The sequence below is a fragment of the Drosophila ananassae genome, chromosome XL, assembly GCF_017639315.1.
Source record: "Drosophila ananassae strain 14024-0371.13 chromosome XL, ASM1763931v2, whole genome shotgun sequence".
NCBI lineage: Eukaryota > Metazoa > Arthropoda > Insecta > Diptera > Drosophilidae > Drosophila > Drosophila ananassae.
Window position 1 is genome coordinate 9430631 of NC_057931.1, and position 15975 is coordinate 9446605.

The following is a 15975-nucleotide window of genomic DNA, read 5'->3' on the forward strand; positions in this document are numbered from 1 at the left end:
AGGTACAGTTGCCTCAAAAGTTTGTTGGTTTTTACTTTAAAAGGCTTTGAAAAAATAGATATTCTTTATTTAAAAAATCATTTAGTTATTTTTTAAACTAATTAACCAATTATATTAATAGAAATACTATTTTAAAATGTATTTCTTATTATTTTAGAATTTTTTCTTAACCATCTCTAACCTTAACTTGTCGCCAAACTCATTGCATTCTTCTTAAACCTCCACAGCTCCACCCACTCGTTTGGTGGCCCTCTGAAAATTGCATTTTATGCTCCTTGCAGCCCCCCAGGACCCCCAGGACCCAGGACACCCCCCAAATCCTTGGATCCTTAACCCTCGGTGTGTTTGTCTTTGCCATAGCAGTTAAAACAATCATAATAAAAACAAAATCCAAGCGCACAAATGCTTCTCCAACTCGGCGGGCCAAAATCCCCAAGAAGAAATGTCAACATTTGCCAGCCAAGTGCACTTGCTCTGAGTTAAAAGAACGCTTTACAAAAAAAAAAAGGGATAGAATCTATATATATATATATCCTTGTATATATATATCCTTAAAAAGGAGAGAGGTCTGGAGAGAAGAAAGCAAGAGGCTGTCTACTGGGACTTGTCTGTCGGCTTAGAGGAAGTTATCTTGATCACAGCCAAACAATCGATTCAATTTGAACTTAATGAAGTCCTGGAGACACTCCAAACTAGCCGCAGGACGAACTGAAGCCGAAACTAAAATAAAATCCCACAAAATTAACCCCCAAAATCAGTGAAAAAAGATCTGCGTCGGTCAGCACATGTCACAAGAATAGTTTTCAACCCAAAAAATAAATGGTTATAAAAGTGATTAAATATAAACGTTAATTTTACTATTATCCTGTCTATGTTAAACAAGAATTTTGCCCAAAAAGGACATAACTAAAAGGAGTCCTTTAATCAAATCGAGACAAACAGCCCCGACACTCCCCGACACTTGTGCCAAGAACCAAAATCCATAATCCATAAAGACACAAAACGGAAAACAGAGCAGCCCCTGGTTGACCACGCCTCCATATCCTTGCTGTCAATTGCCGTTAGGAGCAAGGATATGGGTGGGGTTGGAGGCGGGTGGGACAGGCTGGACAAGAGGCGAACATGTCATATGGAAATACTCTCGAACGAGTCCCCAGGCCAAAAACGCCCATCACCGGAATCGAGCTAATTATATGTGCCATGACTAAGTCTAATGAAGGAATGGGGGTCCTTGGTCCTTTGCTCCTTAGCTCCTTGGTCCTTTGCTTGCTATGTTTCTAGGACTCTGAATAAGTCATGTCTATGGTGTGATTACCTTTGGCCCGTCAGGGAGAAAGTTTCAAAGTTCAATGAACGTTGGCACACGATATGTCAATCAGCTGTCTTGGTTTTGTGTCCTCTTGTGTTGTCCTGTTTTGTGTCCTGCCATATCCTGCCATTCGGTTCTGTGTCACGTTCACTTGACCAATCTTGAATAAGAAGAAAATGCTGGGCAAACAATTCGTCCATCCAGATATGTGTTTGCCAAATTGTTGCACATAATTCGTATCCTGCATTAATTAAATGCAATAATTCCCAGAATTCCCAGGATATGCAAATACCAACTTTAGCAAACAAACCACTACACTCCAAGTTCACTTCATATCGGATTATATTTAAGGCTCTTTTGGTTAAATGCTATTTTAATTTTAAATAACTTTGCGTGGGGATTTTGTGTGTATTTTGTGATAGAGATATGGATGGATTTTGGCTTCAAAAAGGAAAGAGTTTAAGAAAAGAGTTTATAGACTAAGTTTAAGGTACTTAAGTACCAGGTATCATATAGCTTTTTTACTAGATTCTATGGTTATAGATATATTTTAGTCTACAAGTGAAGAAATTTTAAAGAAAAGTCTTGGAAAACTAGTTTTTAGACTCTGTTTCTTAACTTTTGAGATGAAAAGTACCTGGTATCTTATAGCTTTTTTTTACTAATTTAATTATCTTTTGAAACTCTGAAAACTTTAAGCTTTCAGGCTCTTGAAAATCACTTACCAAGGCGCTACTTTTCCAACTCGAGGAATACATTTTTCTTTTTAATTTTTTTTTTCCACGTTCCACGTTTGCTAACCAAAATCAAGCCGCAGCCGACTATTTTGCATACGCAAATAAAAGTAAATAAATTGAAATTCGTCAGGGCCCTCGAATCAGAGAATATACATACACATACAGCATATATATATATATAGCATATAGAGTCCTGTATGCCAGGATCCCAGTATCCTTGTGCATACAACACGCATGTAAATCGACGCTTTACATCACAAATGCCACCTGTGGGGCGCCCAGACACCCACAGACCCCCTTTTTTTTTTTCTACCAAGGGGAGTAGTTGGCAGCTTAAAGGTAAATTTACTTTTCTATCTTCGTTTTTTCGATAGGGAGTCTGTGGGGTTTATTGGTTACACAGCACTGTTTGGCAACACACACACACACGGCATAAAGAAATATCTTTGGCTTTCGTTTCTCTTTTTTTATATATAATATTTGCACGGATTTATTAATTGAAATGTATGGTCTTTGATAAAAGAAATTAAATTTTTTATTGTAATTACAAGAAAAGAAGAAAAAGGGATTTCAAATAGTAATATTCTGAATATGAAATGTGTTTGAAGAAGGTGGTTTTGATTAAAATTTTATGATTTTTTTGAGGGTGGAAGGGTTTTGTTATTGAGTTTAAAAAATTGGTTAAATGAATTATTAAATGGAAGAATAATAAATAGAGACTATATACATGTGTGAATTTTATTTTTGAATGATTTTTAATAAAAAGAAAGGCTTTTTAGGCTTTAGATTTTAAGCTTCTCTTTCAATTTAATCCCTAGTATTATTTTAATCTTTTAAACATTTAAATTCTTTACCAAAATAAGTTAAAATTACCTTAATTTTGTGTTTAATTTTTTCCTAAAAATTATAGTTGTTTTATTTGTTGAACTTACCTGAAAAAATACAGAAAAAATTATTAATTTAAAATAATTTGCATACAAATAAGAATTAAGTACTTTAATAATTTTAAATTAAGTTTCTAAGAGCAACCACTAGTCGTCTTAAATAATCTCACCAGTCGGACTTGGTTTTCCTTTTTTTTTATATTTTTTTTTGTGAGTGAGAAGACTTTTGGCAATTGTTATCCTTGAAATGTGCGGCGTATTCCCAACCTGCCACACACCCCCAAACCTGCCGCTCCACTCCACTCCCTGCTACACCCTTTTTCCCATTTCACTCTGCATATTTACAGATTTTTTTTGGATTTTTATTCGTTTCATTTTATTGGCAATTCCATTGTTAAACATCCAGCTCATCCACAAATCCCTCCCAGGCGACTCCAAATCGCCAAATCGATTTCTTGCGGCTGTCAAAGAAAGTGCTTTCTGGTTCACTCATTAGCTGTATTAAAGTATATAAGTATTACGAGTTAGGACCACCCACTAGCTCCGATCCGAAATTAAATGTCATAAATCTATTGGTAGTTCTTTTATGGTCCCTGGCCTGGCCCCTGACCTTTTCGCCGATCGGAGTGCCAGTTCTTGGAGGTAAAAATAAATATACAACATTAAGGACATAAAAACCAATCGAATGGAAGTAAAGTGGCCATGCCAAGGGGACCCTGGCACCCCACCAGGGGCACTGCCACCAACCTCCACCACCTGCCACCTGCCACCAAAAATAGTCGCAACAATAAAATGCCAACTGCCAATAAACGTCAATAAATCAAACAATTGAGCGCGGCCAAGTTTGTGACGGCATTCGCCAAATAAGTCCCCTGTTCCACGTCCACTGGCCAATATATCGAATGTCCCCTGTCCGGTGTCCCAATGTTCAATGTCCATTGCCCCATGGCCCCATGGACCCCCCTGTGCCTCAACAGTTTCTCCTTTTTCGAACTGACCCCGCCGAACAAAAAGCAACTACTCTTCGCATCAGACAGCCGGCGAGGCGGACAAAGAAATCAAGAACAGCCTCGTTTACTGGGAAATTGAGATGAAAACGTTGCCACACAGTGTTGCACGTTGCAAGTTCTTTAAAGGAATGGATACAAAGGGGATGGGGAAAAGGATAAAGACTTGGAAGGGTGTCGGTTTCAAGATTATTGAAGGGAATACCAGAGAAAATATTGAAAAAAATTTAAAAAGTCTTTCGTTCCTGGATTTGAATGCAGATCGACGCGGAATCGATCTAGAAATCGTTTAAAATTATCCCCTTGAGAATCGGGTGAGAATTGGCAGAGATATGGACTGGGGAAGGGGCCACATGGGGGAAATCCAGGATCTGGCAAGGGGATCCTATGGAAAATATTGAAAAAAATTTGAAAAATTTTAGGTTCCTGGATTTTAATGCAGATCGACGCGGAATCGATCCTGAAATCGTTTAAAACTATCCGCTTGAGAATCCGATGAGAATTGGCAGAGGTATGGACTGGGGAAGGGGCCACATGGGGGAATCCAGAATCTGGCAAGGGGATCCCATGGAAAATATTGAAAAAAATTTGAAAAATTTTAGGTTCCTGGATTTTAATGCAGATCGACGCGGAATCGATCCTGAAATCGTTTAAAACTATCCGCTTGAGAATCCGATGAGAATTGGCAGAGGTATGGACTGGGGAAGGGGCCACATGGGGAAATCCAGGATCTGGCAAGGGGATCCCATGGAAAATATTGAAAAAAATTTGAAAAATTTTAGGTTCCTGGATTTTAATGCAGCTCGACGAGGAATCAATCCATAAATATTTTAAAACTGTCCGCTTGAGAATCCGATGAGAATTGGCAGAGGTATGGACTGGGGAAGGGGCCACATGGGGGAATCCAGGATCTGGCAAGGGGATCCCATGGAAATCGTTTAATTCTTGAGATTCTTCTTGAAAATTGGCAAAGATATGGACTGGGGAAGGGGCCATAATGGCCAGTCAGAAAGCTTCTTGTAAGAAAATAATTTTTTTTATTTTTGTTATATTTTTAAAATTACTGTAAAATATAACCCGAAAGTTAGTTTCTATGGTAGATAAGCTAGCAAAGATTGTATTAAAACTCAATCCTTCTATGATTTTCAAAGGAAAACATGATTGTTTACAAAATAAAAAACTGAAAATGTAAACAATCATATTTCCGTTATTTACTTTTATGGACGGCAGAGAGTCGTTTGGTAAAGAAGAGCAGAATTTTGCGGTTCTTTTGCATATAATATCATTGATGAAGAAGTCTTAATTTAGTGACAATTTAATAAAATAAAAAAAATAATTAATTTAAAAAAACAGCGCCCTCCTCCTCGATTCTCAAAAGTTGTACTTAAGCAGGCCTGGAAATTCGGGAAAAATTATTTTTTATTTTTGTTTTTAATTGTTTTTGTTGTAAGTTTTTATTGTTGTTGTTAGTTTTATTGTTGTTGTAAGTTATATTATTTTATTGTTATATTATTTTATTGTTATATTATTTTATTGTTATATTATTTTATTGTTATATTATTTTATTGTTATATTATTTTATTGTTATATTATTTTATTGTTATATTATTTTATTATTATTATTATATTATTTTATTGTTATTTTTTATTGTTGTTATTTTTGGTGGAAAAATTTAAGAAAGCCAAAGCCACGTGTCCACCCCCTTATGGCCATACTTATTTTCAAAAATAAGTAAAATTTCAAAATCAAAGACTCTTTAAATTCCCAACTATCCCAGCGTCCTGTGAAGTCAAATAGATAGTGAGAAGGATAAGGCTATATTATCCGTGAAACCCTTTATGAAGCATCCCTTCAATCTTTTTTGATCAATCTTGATTGAATCCCCTCACCCCCTCGAAAAAGACAAGCCGATCTCTGGTTAAATACACATACATCCGATAATATATATTTCTCATCGTGGTAAGAGCAACGTTAAAATTTATACTTTGACAACGTGTATGAGAGGAGAGCGGAGGGGTTAACTGAGAATTTGGACATCCAATCGAGGGGTAGGGAAATGGTAGGGGGGGGGGGATGATGTATTAAAGTGGCCGAAAAGTGAAGGAAGTGATTACAATTGGTTCTGGTGTAAAAATACCGAAAGTATCTAATCTGGCGATGATATGGTTTTGACCTTGCACTGGTTATTGCTTGACATTGATCTTGATTGATTGATTGATTGAGATTGATTGTGATTGAGATTGAATAAGGGATAAAGGGGGGTATATATGATTAATAATAAATCCTTGTTAAATCTTTGCATTAATGCGACTATGCTATAAGTTGTGTTTGTGTGTGAGTCCTGTCCTGATGAGTCCTGATGTGTTATTCTTGTTATTCTAAGTTCTAGTTATAGTTGAATAGTAAGTGTGTGTACCAATTTACAAGGTATAGATCGACTTAACCGTGGATCCTTGCTTAACCATGGTGTCCTTATGCAGTTGATACTGCAACACATAGGCACTCTCCATGCGCAATCCTTCACGTAATTTCCGACCAATCTCCAAAGCGGCCGCCTCATTTCCACCATCGGCTGTCCATATTGATATTTTATTGGACTTGCCACGGATATTGACGACAGCGCCGCATAATTCATCAGAATGTTCACACGATTCACCGATCAAACAGAGCATTGTATCCAGCCAAAAGTTATCCAGATCAGATTTGGTATTTTTGTTCAAACTGATCACCCATCGTCCACCATGTACATTCGCCTCATCCTCCCACATCGGCCGGATGCCCTTCTTAAATAGACAATAGTCACTGCCCATTTTTATTTCCGATGGCGGCTTAATATGATTCACCAGACTCCAGAAATTCTCAACGGTATCGAAGCTTGTGACTTCATGGAGCATATCCTCCCAGGTCTTGCTGCGATCATTCTCCAAATACCATAGCGTCCAGCGGCTATTAAGTGGATGATGCGGTTCCCGCGGCTCATTAATCGGCATCGGTATCGGGGCTGGCTGCTGTAATGGCACCATATCACCCAGTTCGCTGACAGCATCGCTTGGCGGCTCAATTTCCACGGCCATCTCGATCGGCATTATCATTTCATCCGGCACGGCCACTTGATTGCTATCCATTTTGGGCAACTCCTTGCTTAGCTCCTGGGCCACTTCCTGGGAAATATCCTGGCTAGGAATCGGCATCGGCACTGGCATCGGCACTGGCATCGGTAGGGTCTTGATTTCCAATGGTGGTGGTGGTGGTGGCAGCTGAGTCTTCTTCTCTGGCATCATTACTTTCTTTTCGGGAACATTTTTATTATTATCCTTGACCGATGCAGTCTTGTTGTTGGCAGTCTTCTGTTGATTGTTATCCTTGTTGTTTGGTTTCTTGTTATCCTTGGAGCTAACACTGGCATTACTCGAAACACTGGGACTACGTGGCGGCTGATTCTTCAATAGCTTCTTGCTCAATTTATTCTTTTTATTATTCTTGCCCTGCTTGGCATTTGATTGATTATCTGGCGTGGCTGGAGTGGCCGATGGAGTCGATGGGATCGCCACTTTCTTGGCATTTCCATTCTTTTGGGCCTTCTCTTTTGGGGCAACACCAGCGGCGGCAACAGTAGCTCCTGCCACACCAGCTGGACCAGATTGAGATGGACCTGAGGCCTTACCTTTCAACGATTCAGTTGCAACTTCATCGTCCTTATTATTATTATTATTATTATTGCTACCGGATGAACAGCTCTTGAACATTGTCTTTGGATTGGCAAAATTCTTCATTTTGTAAAAATTATTGGGAAACATTGCGACAGCTTCTGGTTCAAAAATAAAAAAAATTTGAATTAGTTTCAAAATTATTATTCAAAAAATTATTTATTTATTTTTTGGGAGAAAAAAAAAAACGAAAGCGAACCTCAATTCCTGGAAAACTTTGACTAAATCTAAAAACTGGTGTAGCCGTGGTGTTTTTTTTTTTTTTGTTCTCAAATGCCTGACGTGTCGATGTATTGTGTTCTTTTTGGGGCGAAAGTAAAACTCGAAATAAATCTATCAGAGCCTATGCCAGGGAATGTAGAATCCAAACTAACTAGATTGTTAATTTTTTTGATTTTAGGTTTGAGGTTTTGTTCTGAAACTTTCCAGGGAGTTGTATGATAAGTTATAGCTTTGAAATCAGAGAAATTGGCAGTCTTGTGGAAATATCTCTGAAGATATCACACTTTTGGATATGGTGGTTATGAGATCTAATGTATTATAACCTATATCTTAGAAATCTTCTATTTTGGCGCCATTTTCAACAATTCTTAAGCATTTATCGATAACAATAACGATCATAACCATTAGATCTTAACCAACTAGAGTTACTTTTTGTGGATTATTGTCTTGAAATTTCTTTTAAACTTCTATCTTAAACCATAGCCTAAGTTCTTGTAACATTTTTCTTTAAAATTCCCCATTTTTAAACGGTTTATTTGCAAGTCCTGCACAAATATCGATAACGATACAACACTGTGGGGCATGCCACTAATGAGATCTACTCGAATTTGACCGCCGCTGCCGTGGCAGAGGGACATACATAGATGGACATCGACGTGAGCAGCTCTTTGTTGAAACGTGAGAGAAATTTGGTGGAAATTTTCACTTTACAGGAGGACGAGGACGAGAGAACGATGATGAGCTGGAGAGGACGAGGACGAGGACATGGAGGACATGGTCGAAAGGAAGCAAATCATTCGAAAGCACGAACACTAACCAGGACCCAGGACTCAGGACCCAAGTACCAAGGAACGTGTACAGAAGTTGGCCAACTCTGGAAACAAATATTTACACACACACACACCCCGCCCGCCCGGACCTGGACATGGACATGGATGTGGTAAGTGAGTGTGTGTGGGTGGGTGTCCCGACACCCAAAAAATGGAAGGAAGTTTTTAAGGAATCGAGACCAGGGGGCCAACACATCACGCATTTCTTATTAGCCTGCACTTTTGGGTCAAGAAAGCCAAGTTCTATATATTTTTTTCTTCCAGAAACTTATTACGATTCGATGAAATGGAAAAGCACAGACCGGAAAGAAAGGGGAATATAATACAATATACCCTTTAAAAATATCTATTTTAAATATTTCTTAATTTATTCAAGCCTTGTAAGCTTGCCTCTTTATCCATCTATATCTATTTAATTTTATTTTTTAAATATCTATAACTTTTTTTTTCAATATACCCCGTTTTAGGGACTTGGCAAGCAGAACTCTAACTAATGGCAACATTTTTTTGTTTGCTCGTATCGAATGTTATTGAGAGGCAGGAGAGCTCGCTCCTGAAAAGGAAAAGCAAACTTTCATTTGGCTTTTGGCTGTCATAAGTTTAAATGAAGGCCAAAAGCGGCCAAAGAGCTCTCTCCCATTGAATGAAAAAAAAATATCACACAGCTCTGGAGTACAGGATTTCTGAATTGAAATCTCTGTATTTGAGACGAGGGTAAATATATTTGTCCGAGAGGCCAGTAAGAACCTTTGACCGGACACTCCACTAAGGAATTTATGACAGTTGCTCTGACCTATATATTTTAGCTTTTAATGGGGAATCTGTGTCTTGATCCATATACTTAACACTTGCCTTTGAGCTTTAGGGGGGGACTGGGTTAAAAAAAAATGGGGGGAAATGGTAAAACATTGCACTACAAACACAGCAAGCCAGATTGTGCCAGATTTGCCTTTAAAAGGCGCTTGGGGATCTCGGCAAAGGAAGAATGGTATCCTCCCACTTTGTACATTTACAAATGCGCTTTTAACTTAAATGACAGCCCATTGGGGGCAGTTGGGCTCTGGGGCTGAGGCTGAGACTGGAGCTGGAGCTGGGTGTTAAGGGTGCTCTATCGGGTCTTTCTACAAGAAGCCAAAAACTGAAACAGAAACGGAAACAGAAGAAGCTGGGCACTGAAAGAAATTGTTTGGAATTTGATAAGAATAAGAGGTATTTATTAGAAGATAGATGATTCTTTCTTGGTACTTTACTTTACTAATATATTTTTATTATTAAAATATTAATAGAATAGATTTCTTGGAACTCTCTGTAAGAGTCTACTTTTTCTAGTAAAATTTTAATAAAATTACTATTTCTTAGTTATATATTTAAAGAAGACTCTTTCTTCTAGTTTCTCTTGAAGAATATATGATACCCGGTACTTCAAATCTAATAAAATAACAATTAAGCTAAATATTTCCTTTGTTATACCTATTTTTTTGTAAAATTTTGATGCTACTACCATTTATTATTCAAATATTAAAATCAAGATTCTCTTGTGAAGAATAAATGATGAAAACTAAACCACTAACTTCTAATATTTTGAACCTTTTCTTCAAGTGTCCTTTCTCAGTTTTCCACTCCTTGTCTTGAAAGGAAAAACGCATTGCCATTTTTTATTTGAAAACCCCCTTCCCTTCCACTCGTAGCCTCTGTAGTTAAGGGGGGTAGTACATACCTCCCACCAATTTGATGTAAATATTGTATTAGTCGGGAGGGCCAAAGTGTTGAGTAAATTTATTGGCAGCACATAAATCGAGGACTCGCCCTCAATGGGTTGTCACCCATTGAAAAATTAAGCACTCGAAAGGTAAATACACACTCGAACTGTAACAGAAGGAGAGTGTATGACGGTACTTAATATAAATCGTGGCCTTCACTGCCATTCATTTTCAGTTGAAAAGTTCAAAGTTGGAGTTGAAAATGTGGAAAAATTGAAGGTTCTGGGGTTCAAGTTGAAGAGTTGAAGAGTTTTTGGAGTTTTCCTTTTGTGGCCAAAAGTCGTTTACTTCCTGTGTTTTTCCAAATGTTCAACTGTTGACTAAAAAAAACTAGAATAAAAATAGCTGATGTAAATGCAAAAATGCTGTAGCCTTTCCACTACGAACCATGGCATCCTGCTTCCCCCCAACATCCTTTTTTGGGAGCTATGCCAATTTTAATTAACAAAAAACATGGTCAGTTCCCTGTTGCGTTTCATTGTGTGTGTGTTGGTTGTGTGTGTTTGGGTGTGTGTGTTGGGTGTGTGTATTTTGTACGCCTCTGTTCTGTGTTCTCTATTGTTTTGTTTGGCTCTGTTTTGTTTTGTTTTGTTTGGCTAGTTTGAACTTTGTTCTCCTGTATTCTTGCATTTTGAAAGAGGGGTTTTTTTTTTGGCAGGAGAAGGGAGTACAGTATAGTACAGTACTGTATGGCATAGGGTTTGTCAGCCAGACCCACTTCCGATCCGCTCAATTAACTGCAATTCGCAGCATACTTTCAGGGTCCACCGAAATGGCCAAGAAGGCCACACTCACAGTCAAGTCGAAAATTAATAGACCATCTAATTGGCCAAGTTAATACAATACATAAAAGTCACTTACGTTCTTTTACTTCTTTGTGTTTTTTGTCTTTTTTTTTTTATTTTGTTTTAGAAATTTTGTTTCACAAACTTGTCAAAAATAAACAAATCAAAAAAACTGAAAAAATAGCCTAGCACTTTTCGTTTTTTTCGAACCAAATAGTATTATCTAATGCCGCGATTTACTTACACATATATAATTTATACATCATTTTTATTGACTTTTTGATACACGCATACTATACTTGGTGAACTCTTGATGTAAACTGAATATTATTTGGGAGTTAGACGAACGAGTTAGAAAATATATAAGAATTAAAAAGCAAAGCCTACTTATGGGGGTTTAAATGTGAGATTTCTGGATTTTATTTTTTAAAAATATTAATATTTTAGTTGCGATAAAAATAATAATATTAATTATTAAAGTATCCCCTAGTCGTTGTTGTTCGATTTCCGACTCTTTGAAAAGCCTGCATTTGGTGACACTTTTCTGACACGGCGCCATTGTCGCTGGCTGTCGTTTCCGCTTCCGGTTTACCCCTTTCTCTCTTTCTCTATTTCTCCACCATTACCACCAAATCTCTCCCTATCTTACCCTTCCTTTTCTCCTGCACTTCCCCTCTATAGACTGGACTTCTTTGTTTTCCGCGTGACTTTTTAAATATTTTACCTAATCCTTTTGGATTCCTGGCTGCCAGGATTAGACTAAAAACATTTAATTAAAAAATAGCATAGTTTTTACTACTCTCCATTGTTGTGTTTCTTTTTGGCATAATTTAAATGCCACCAACAGTGTTTTCTGATATCATTAATTCGCCATTTTGGCAAAATAATAATGAATATTTCCCATCCGCTTTTTCCATATTTTTTTTTGTTAGCCATATTTGTTTCATATTTGCATTTGTTTTATAGCCGAGCTGCTTTTGTGTTTTTCTGTCATGCAATTAATTAGAAGTGGATAAAAATGTGTGTGTGTTTCCAACTCTGGCATACAAATTAAATTAAATTTCTATGTGCATTTTTATTGAACTGCCTGACGAGTGAAAACTACAAAAAAAAAAATCACTTCAAACTCTGCATTTGACATTTGGAAATGGCATTATGAAAATGCATCAACTGAAAACGAGAAAACTAAAAAAACTGAAGAACTAAAAATGAAAATGAAACTCAACTGCATCGAAATATAAACGTCAATTAAAATTGCTAAATCATATTAAATATTTAAAGAGTTGTTAACAGCTGCTTCTACACAGGAAATATATACATATATATAAATTAAAATTCATCCACAAATATTTACATAAATGGTTCCTTTTTAAGTGCTTTTTAAATTGTACAGAAAATTATTTTGCAAAGGCTTTTAAATAAAGTACTACAAGCTTTGTTATTATTATGTTTTTTTTGCTTTAAATAGCAAAATGGCTTAAAAAAAACAAAAGAAAAATTATTAAAAAAAATCTTAGTTTGAAAATATTTAATCTAGATTGTTTTTGTTTTAAAATTCAACATTTAAAACCTAAAAGTTGGCTGCAAAGTCGATTTGAATAAAATTTGTATGGGCTTACAGGTCGTATACGTAATATGGCAAATTATTTGCAAAATTAAGAGTTTTTTTAGCCTTAAAATTTATGTTTTTGAGTGAAAATCTATTGAAAGTCTTAAATCTAAAAATAAATTGAATAAATTTGCGTAAAATATTATTTTTTACAAAAACTTTAAAATAAAACCCCAAAAACCCAAAAAAAAATCTATAAAATTGCCATTAAATATTATTATTTTAGTAAAAACCCTATTAGTAAGACCATGCCCTTAAACACACATCCCCCTCTAACAGTTTTCCGGCAACTAACGGTGAAAAACTAAAGCAATAGCCGGGGAACTGGCCAAAAAGACTTGCAACCTGTTCGAAGCTGCCGTTCGAACAACAGAATAATGTTCAAATAACAGTTTTCTGTTAAGAGAATTTTCCGAAAAACCAAAAAATAAATAATACAAATAAATTAGGTCTTAATTATAGAAAATAAGGTTAAAATTTTATTTATTTTTAAACAACATTTACCCGCTTTATAGGGAAACATACGTATTTTTCATTACATTCGGGTATTGAAAGTTCATAACGAACTGTTCAAATAGGCACTCATTGAGTTCAAAGGCGTTTCAGAAAAACTTGCGTCACTCCGAAAGCACAATGACTGGTCTAAGTAAATATATGCCCTGTAGTTCCCAAAAATTACAATGAAATGGACATGATACCCATTAAAATGGAGGTATATAGGATTCTTGAGGGAGTTTGAGACGGAAGGAAGTTGGTTTTGAAATGAGAAGAGTACCGGGTGTCTTATAGTTTAGGATAGTTCAAGTTTTTACTGTCTTTTTTGAGTTTAATAATTTCCAGTTTTTAAATACTTTTTTATGATATTTAACATGTCCCCTTATAAAAAATTATTTAAAATGTAACCTTTTTTTGATTAAAACTTAAAAAAAAATACACATTACACAAGTTTTATAAAGGATTGTTGGTCTCAAACCTTTATTATTTCATTTAAAATATATATTTTAATTAAAATTTACATTAAACTACTTAAATTTAAAAAAAAAAAAAAATTAATAAACCATTTATTTACACACATTTGATATTATTTTTTCAGATCCTACCCACTGCCTCCCTTAGCTGCCGCTCGTCGTTGCGTCTTCGCCGCTCCAGGGTATCCGCCAGTTGTTTCTCGTTGGGCAGGAAGCCCAACCTCCGATACCCCGCCTCCACCCTGGCCTGCAACTCCGGCTGATACCTCCAGATGCTAGCATCCACCACCGGATCGATCAGCAGGGCCTTGGTATCCGGTTCCCGGTAGTGCTGCATCTGGGCATACTCTATGGGTATCGATTTGGCCGGACAGGCCTCCTTCTCCGTGTGGAAGAAGGTGAAATGGTTGTGCAATCCGACTGCATATCGAGTATCATGAAGACACTTGGTGGCATCCCCGCGACCACAATGACGCTGCACCCTCTCCACATGCTGGAGCATATAGAACGAGCTGGACAGATTCCGGTAGACCTTCGGACGTTCCGGATACCGCGGATAGTAGACATTCCGGAAACAGAAGCTCACCCACTCCTTGCAGTCGGCCGGAATCCGATCCCCATCATCTGGCACTCTTCGGGACAGTTCCACCAACTCGGACCACTTGGTGATGTTGCCCAGGGGCATGATCACCTCATCGATATCGAACACACCCACATAGTCGTACTTGTACATGTTCCGGTAGAAGCAGTCGTTATAGGGTATCATCTCGTTGAGTATCCGATTGAAACCATCGGACGCCATGGCGAAGTGATGGAAATGGGGCGGAGCATGTGGCTCTCCCCGGCCCAAGGACATCGGACGGAGCTCGACGAAACCAGGACTATTCGTCACATAGTCCTTGACCACCCTGGTCATATTGGGATGCATTTGTCCGTCGTAGAGCACCACCTTGCTGGCGCCCAGTAGGCGCATCAGTTCCAGCCACTCGATCAGTCGCCAGGACTTGTCCTCATAAGGGAAGTCCATGGTCTTGACACAAACCATAAATCGGGGATCCTTTGAGGCCTTTTCTGTGACATTTTGTGGCTCATCTTCGCGCGGTTCATAGACCACTCTCAACAGATTCCTGGCCCTGTCACATTTCCGGCCCACCAGCGATACCATTTCAGGGATTTCCCATTTGAAGTCACCCTCCGGCAGAGGGCAGCTCAAAAAAGTCGGATAGTAGCGCCGGGGAGCGTGTCCAAAAGGCCACATTACCCGATGCTGGGAAACGGGCACTATCACCGGTTTTGCCCGATCCTTCATCCAAAGCTGGCAGTAGATATCGGGATACTTGAAGGACTTGTCGTCGTGCTGGTTCACCATGGTCAGGAGGCGTACCAGAGGTCCCTCCGCAACTGTTTCCCTATCATCGTAATAGGCTCCATAAATAAAATAATTCAATTTCTCATTGATAGCCCTCTGCCAGTAGGTGTTGTGGAAGTCGATGTTCATCATGTCCGGTATGGGTCCACAATCGGGGGTCTTCAGGGAGAGCTTTTCCCGCTCGGACATCTCCTCCAGAGGAAATGAGGGGACTTCCTCACGAATCCATTTCAAACGCTGCTCCCAAGTGGGTTCTACAATTATTTCAAGGATATTGTGACTATAAAAGGGGGGAATATTTGATCTAGTAACAAGAGGACAAAGCAATAATAGTAGAGGATTTTGTTTATTTAAGTTTATTTTTTTAGAAACTAAAAGATTTAGATATAAAATAACTCACGATCTCGACGATCCACTAGAATTTCATCAAAAATATGCACTTTCGAGGCCATTGAAGCCTTGAATTTAGGCAGCCCATCGTAGGTTCTCACATACAGGGCCAGCAGGAAGAGTAATTTCAGAAATATAATTACGAACAGAATTCGGAACAGTCGCGTGTAACTGGATAACATTTCGGCGATCAACTGATCCGGAATTAAAAAAGTTAGGAACGTCGAACGCCCAACAGGTGCGAAGAACCATTTTATTTACCTTTCCATAGGTTATTCTAATTTTGGTTAAATATGTATAAAGTATATATGTTCTTGATCAGATCAGATCTATATGATCTTGTTCGTCTGTCTTTTTGTTTATTTCTAAGCAGACTAGTCTTCCAGTTTTAAAGCTA

The 15975-nt window shown here is 37.7% G+C and overlaps 2 protein-coding genes across 6 annotated transcripts; both read right to left on the reverse strand.

Annotated features, from left to right (window-relative positions):
- Nucleotides 1–5851: 5851 nt before the first annotated feature.
- On the reverse strand, nt 5852–11589 carry LOC6504700 (eukaryotic translation initiation factor 4E1). Of its 4 annotated transcripts, none has more exons than XM_014904293.3 (2): nt 11487–11589; nt 5852–7743 (listed from the first exon to the last, which is right to left on the reverse strand). In XM_014904293.3, exons 1-2 carry the CDS (start codon nt 11506–11508, stop codon nt 6359–6361), a joined length of 1407 nt encoding a protein of 468 aa, XP_014759779.2. In that variant the 5' UTR covers nt 11509–11589; the 3' UTR covers nt 5852–6358. The 4 variants fall into 4 exon arrangements, with proteins under 4 accessions (XP_014759779.2, XP_014759780.2, XP_014759778.2 ...); XM_014904294.2 differs by lacking the exon at nt 11487–11589 and adding an exon at nt 11319–11332 and having other exon boundaries at nt 5852–7746; XM_014904292.3 differs by lacking the exon at nt 11487–11589 and adding an exon at nt 7845–7991 and having other exon boundaries at nt 5852–7746.
- Nucleotides 11590–13797: 2208 nt separating this feature from the next.
- LOC6504699 lies at nt 13798–15803 on the reverse strand. Of its 2 annotated transcripts, none has more exons than XM_032453198.2 (2): nt 15589–15803; nt 13798–15442 (listed from the first exon to the last, which is right to left on the reverse strand). In XM_032453198.2, the coding sequence occupies exons 1-2, from the start codon at nt 15758–15760 to the stop codon at nt 13941–13943; spliced, it is 1674 nt and encodes a 557-aa protein (XP_032309089.1). In that variant the 5' UTR covers nt 15761–15803; the 3' UTR covers nt 13798–13940. The 2 variants fall into 2 exon arrangements, with proteins under 2 accessions (XP_032309089.1, XP_044573124.1); XM_044717189.1 differs by having other exon boundaries at nt 13798–15492; nt 15589–15692.
- Between the last annotated feature and the right edge of the window lie 172 nt (nt 15804–15975).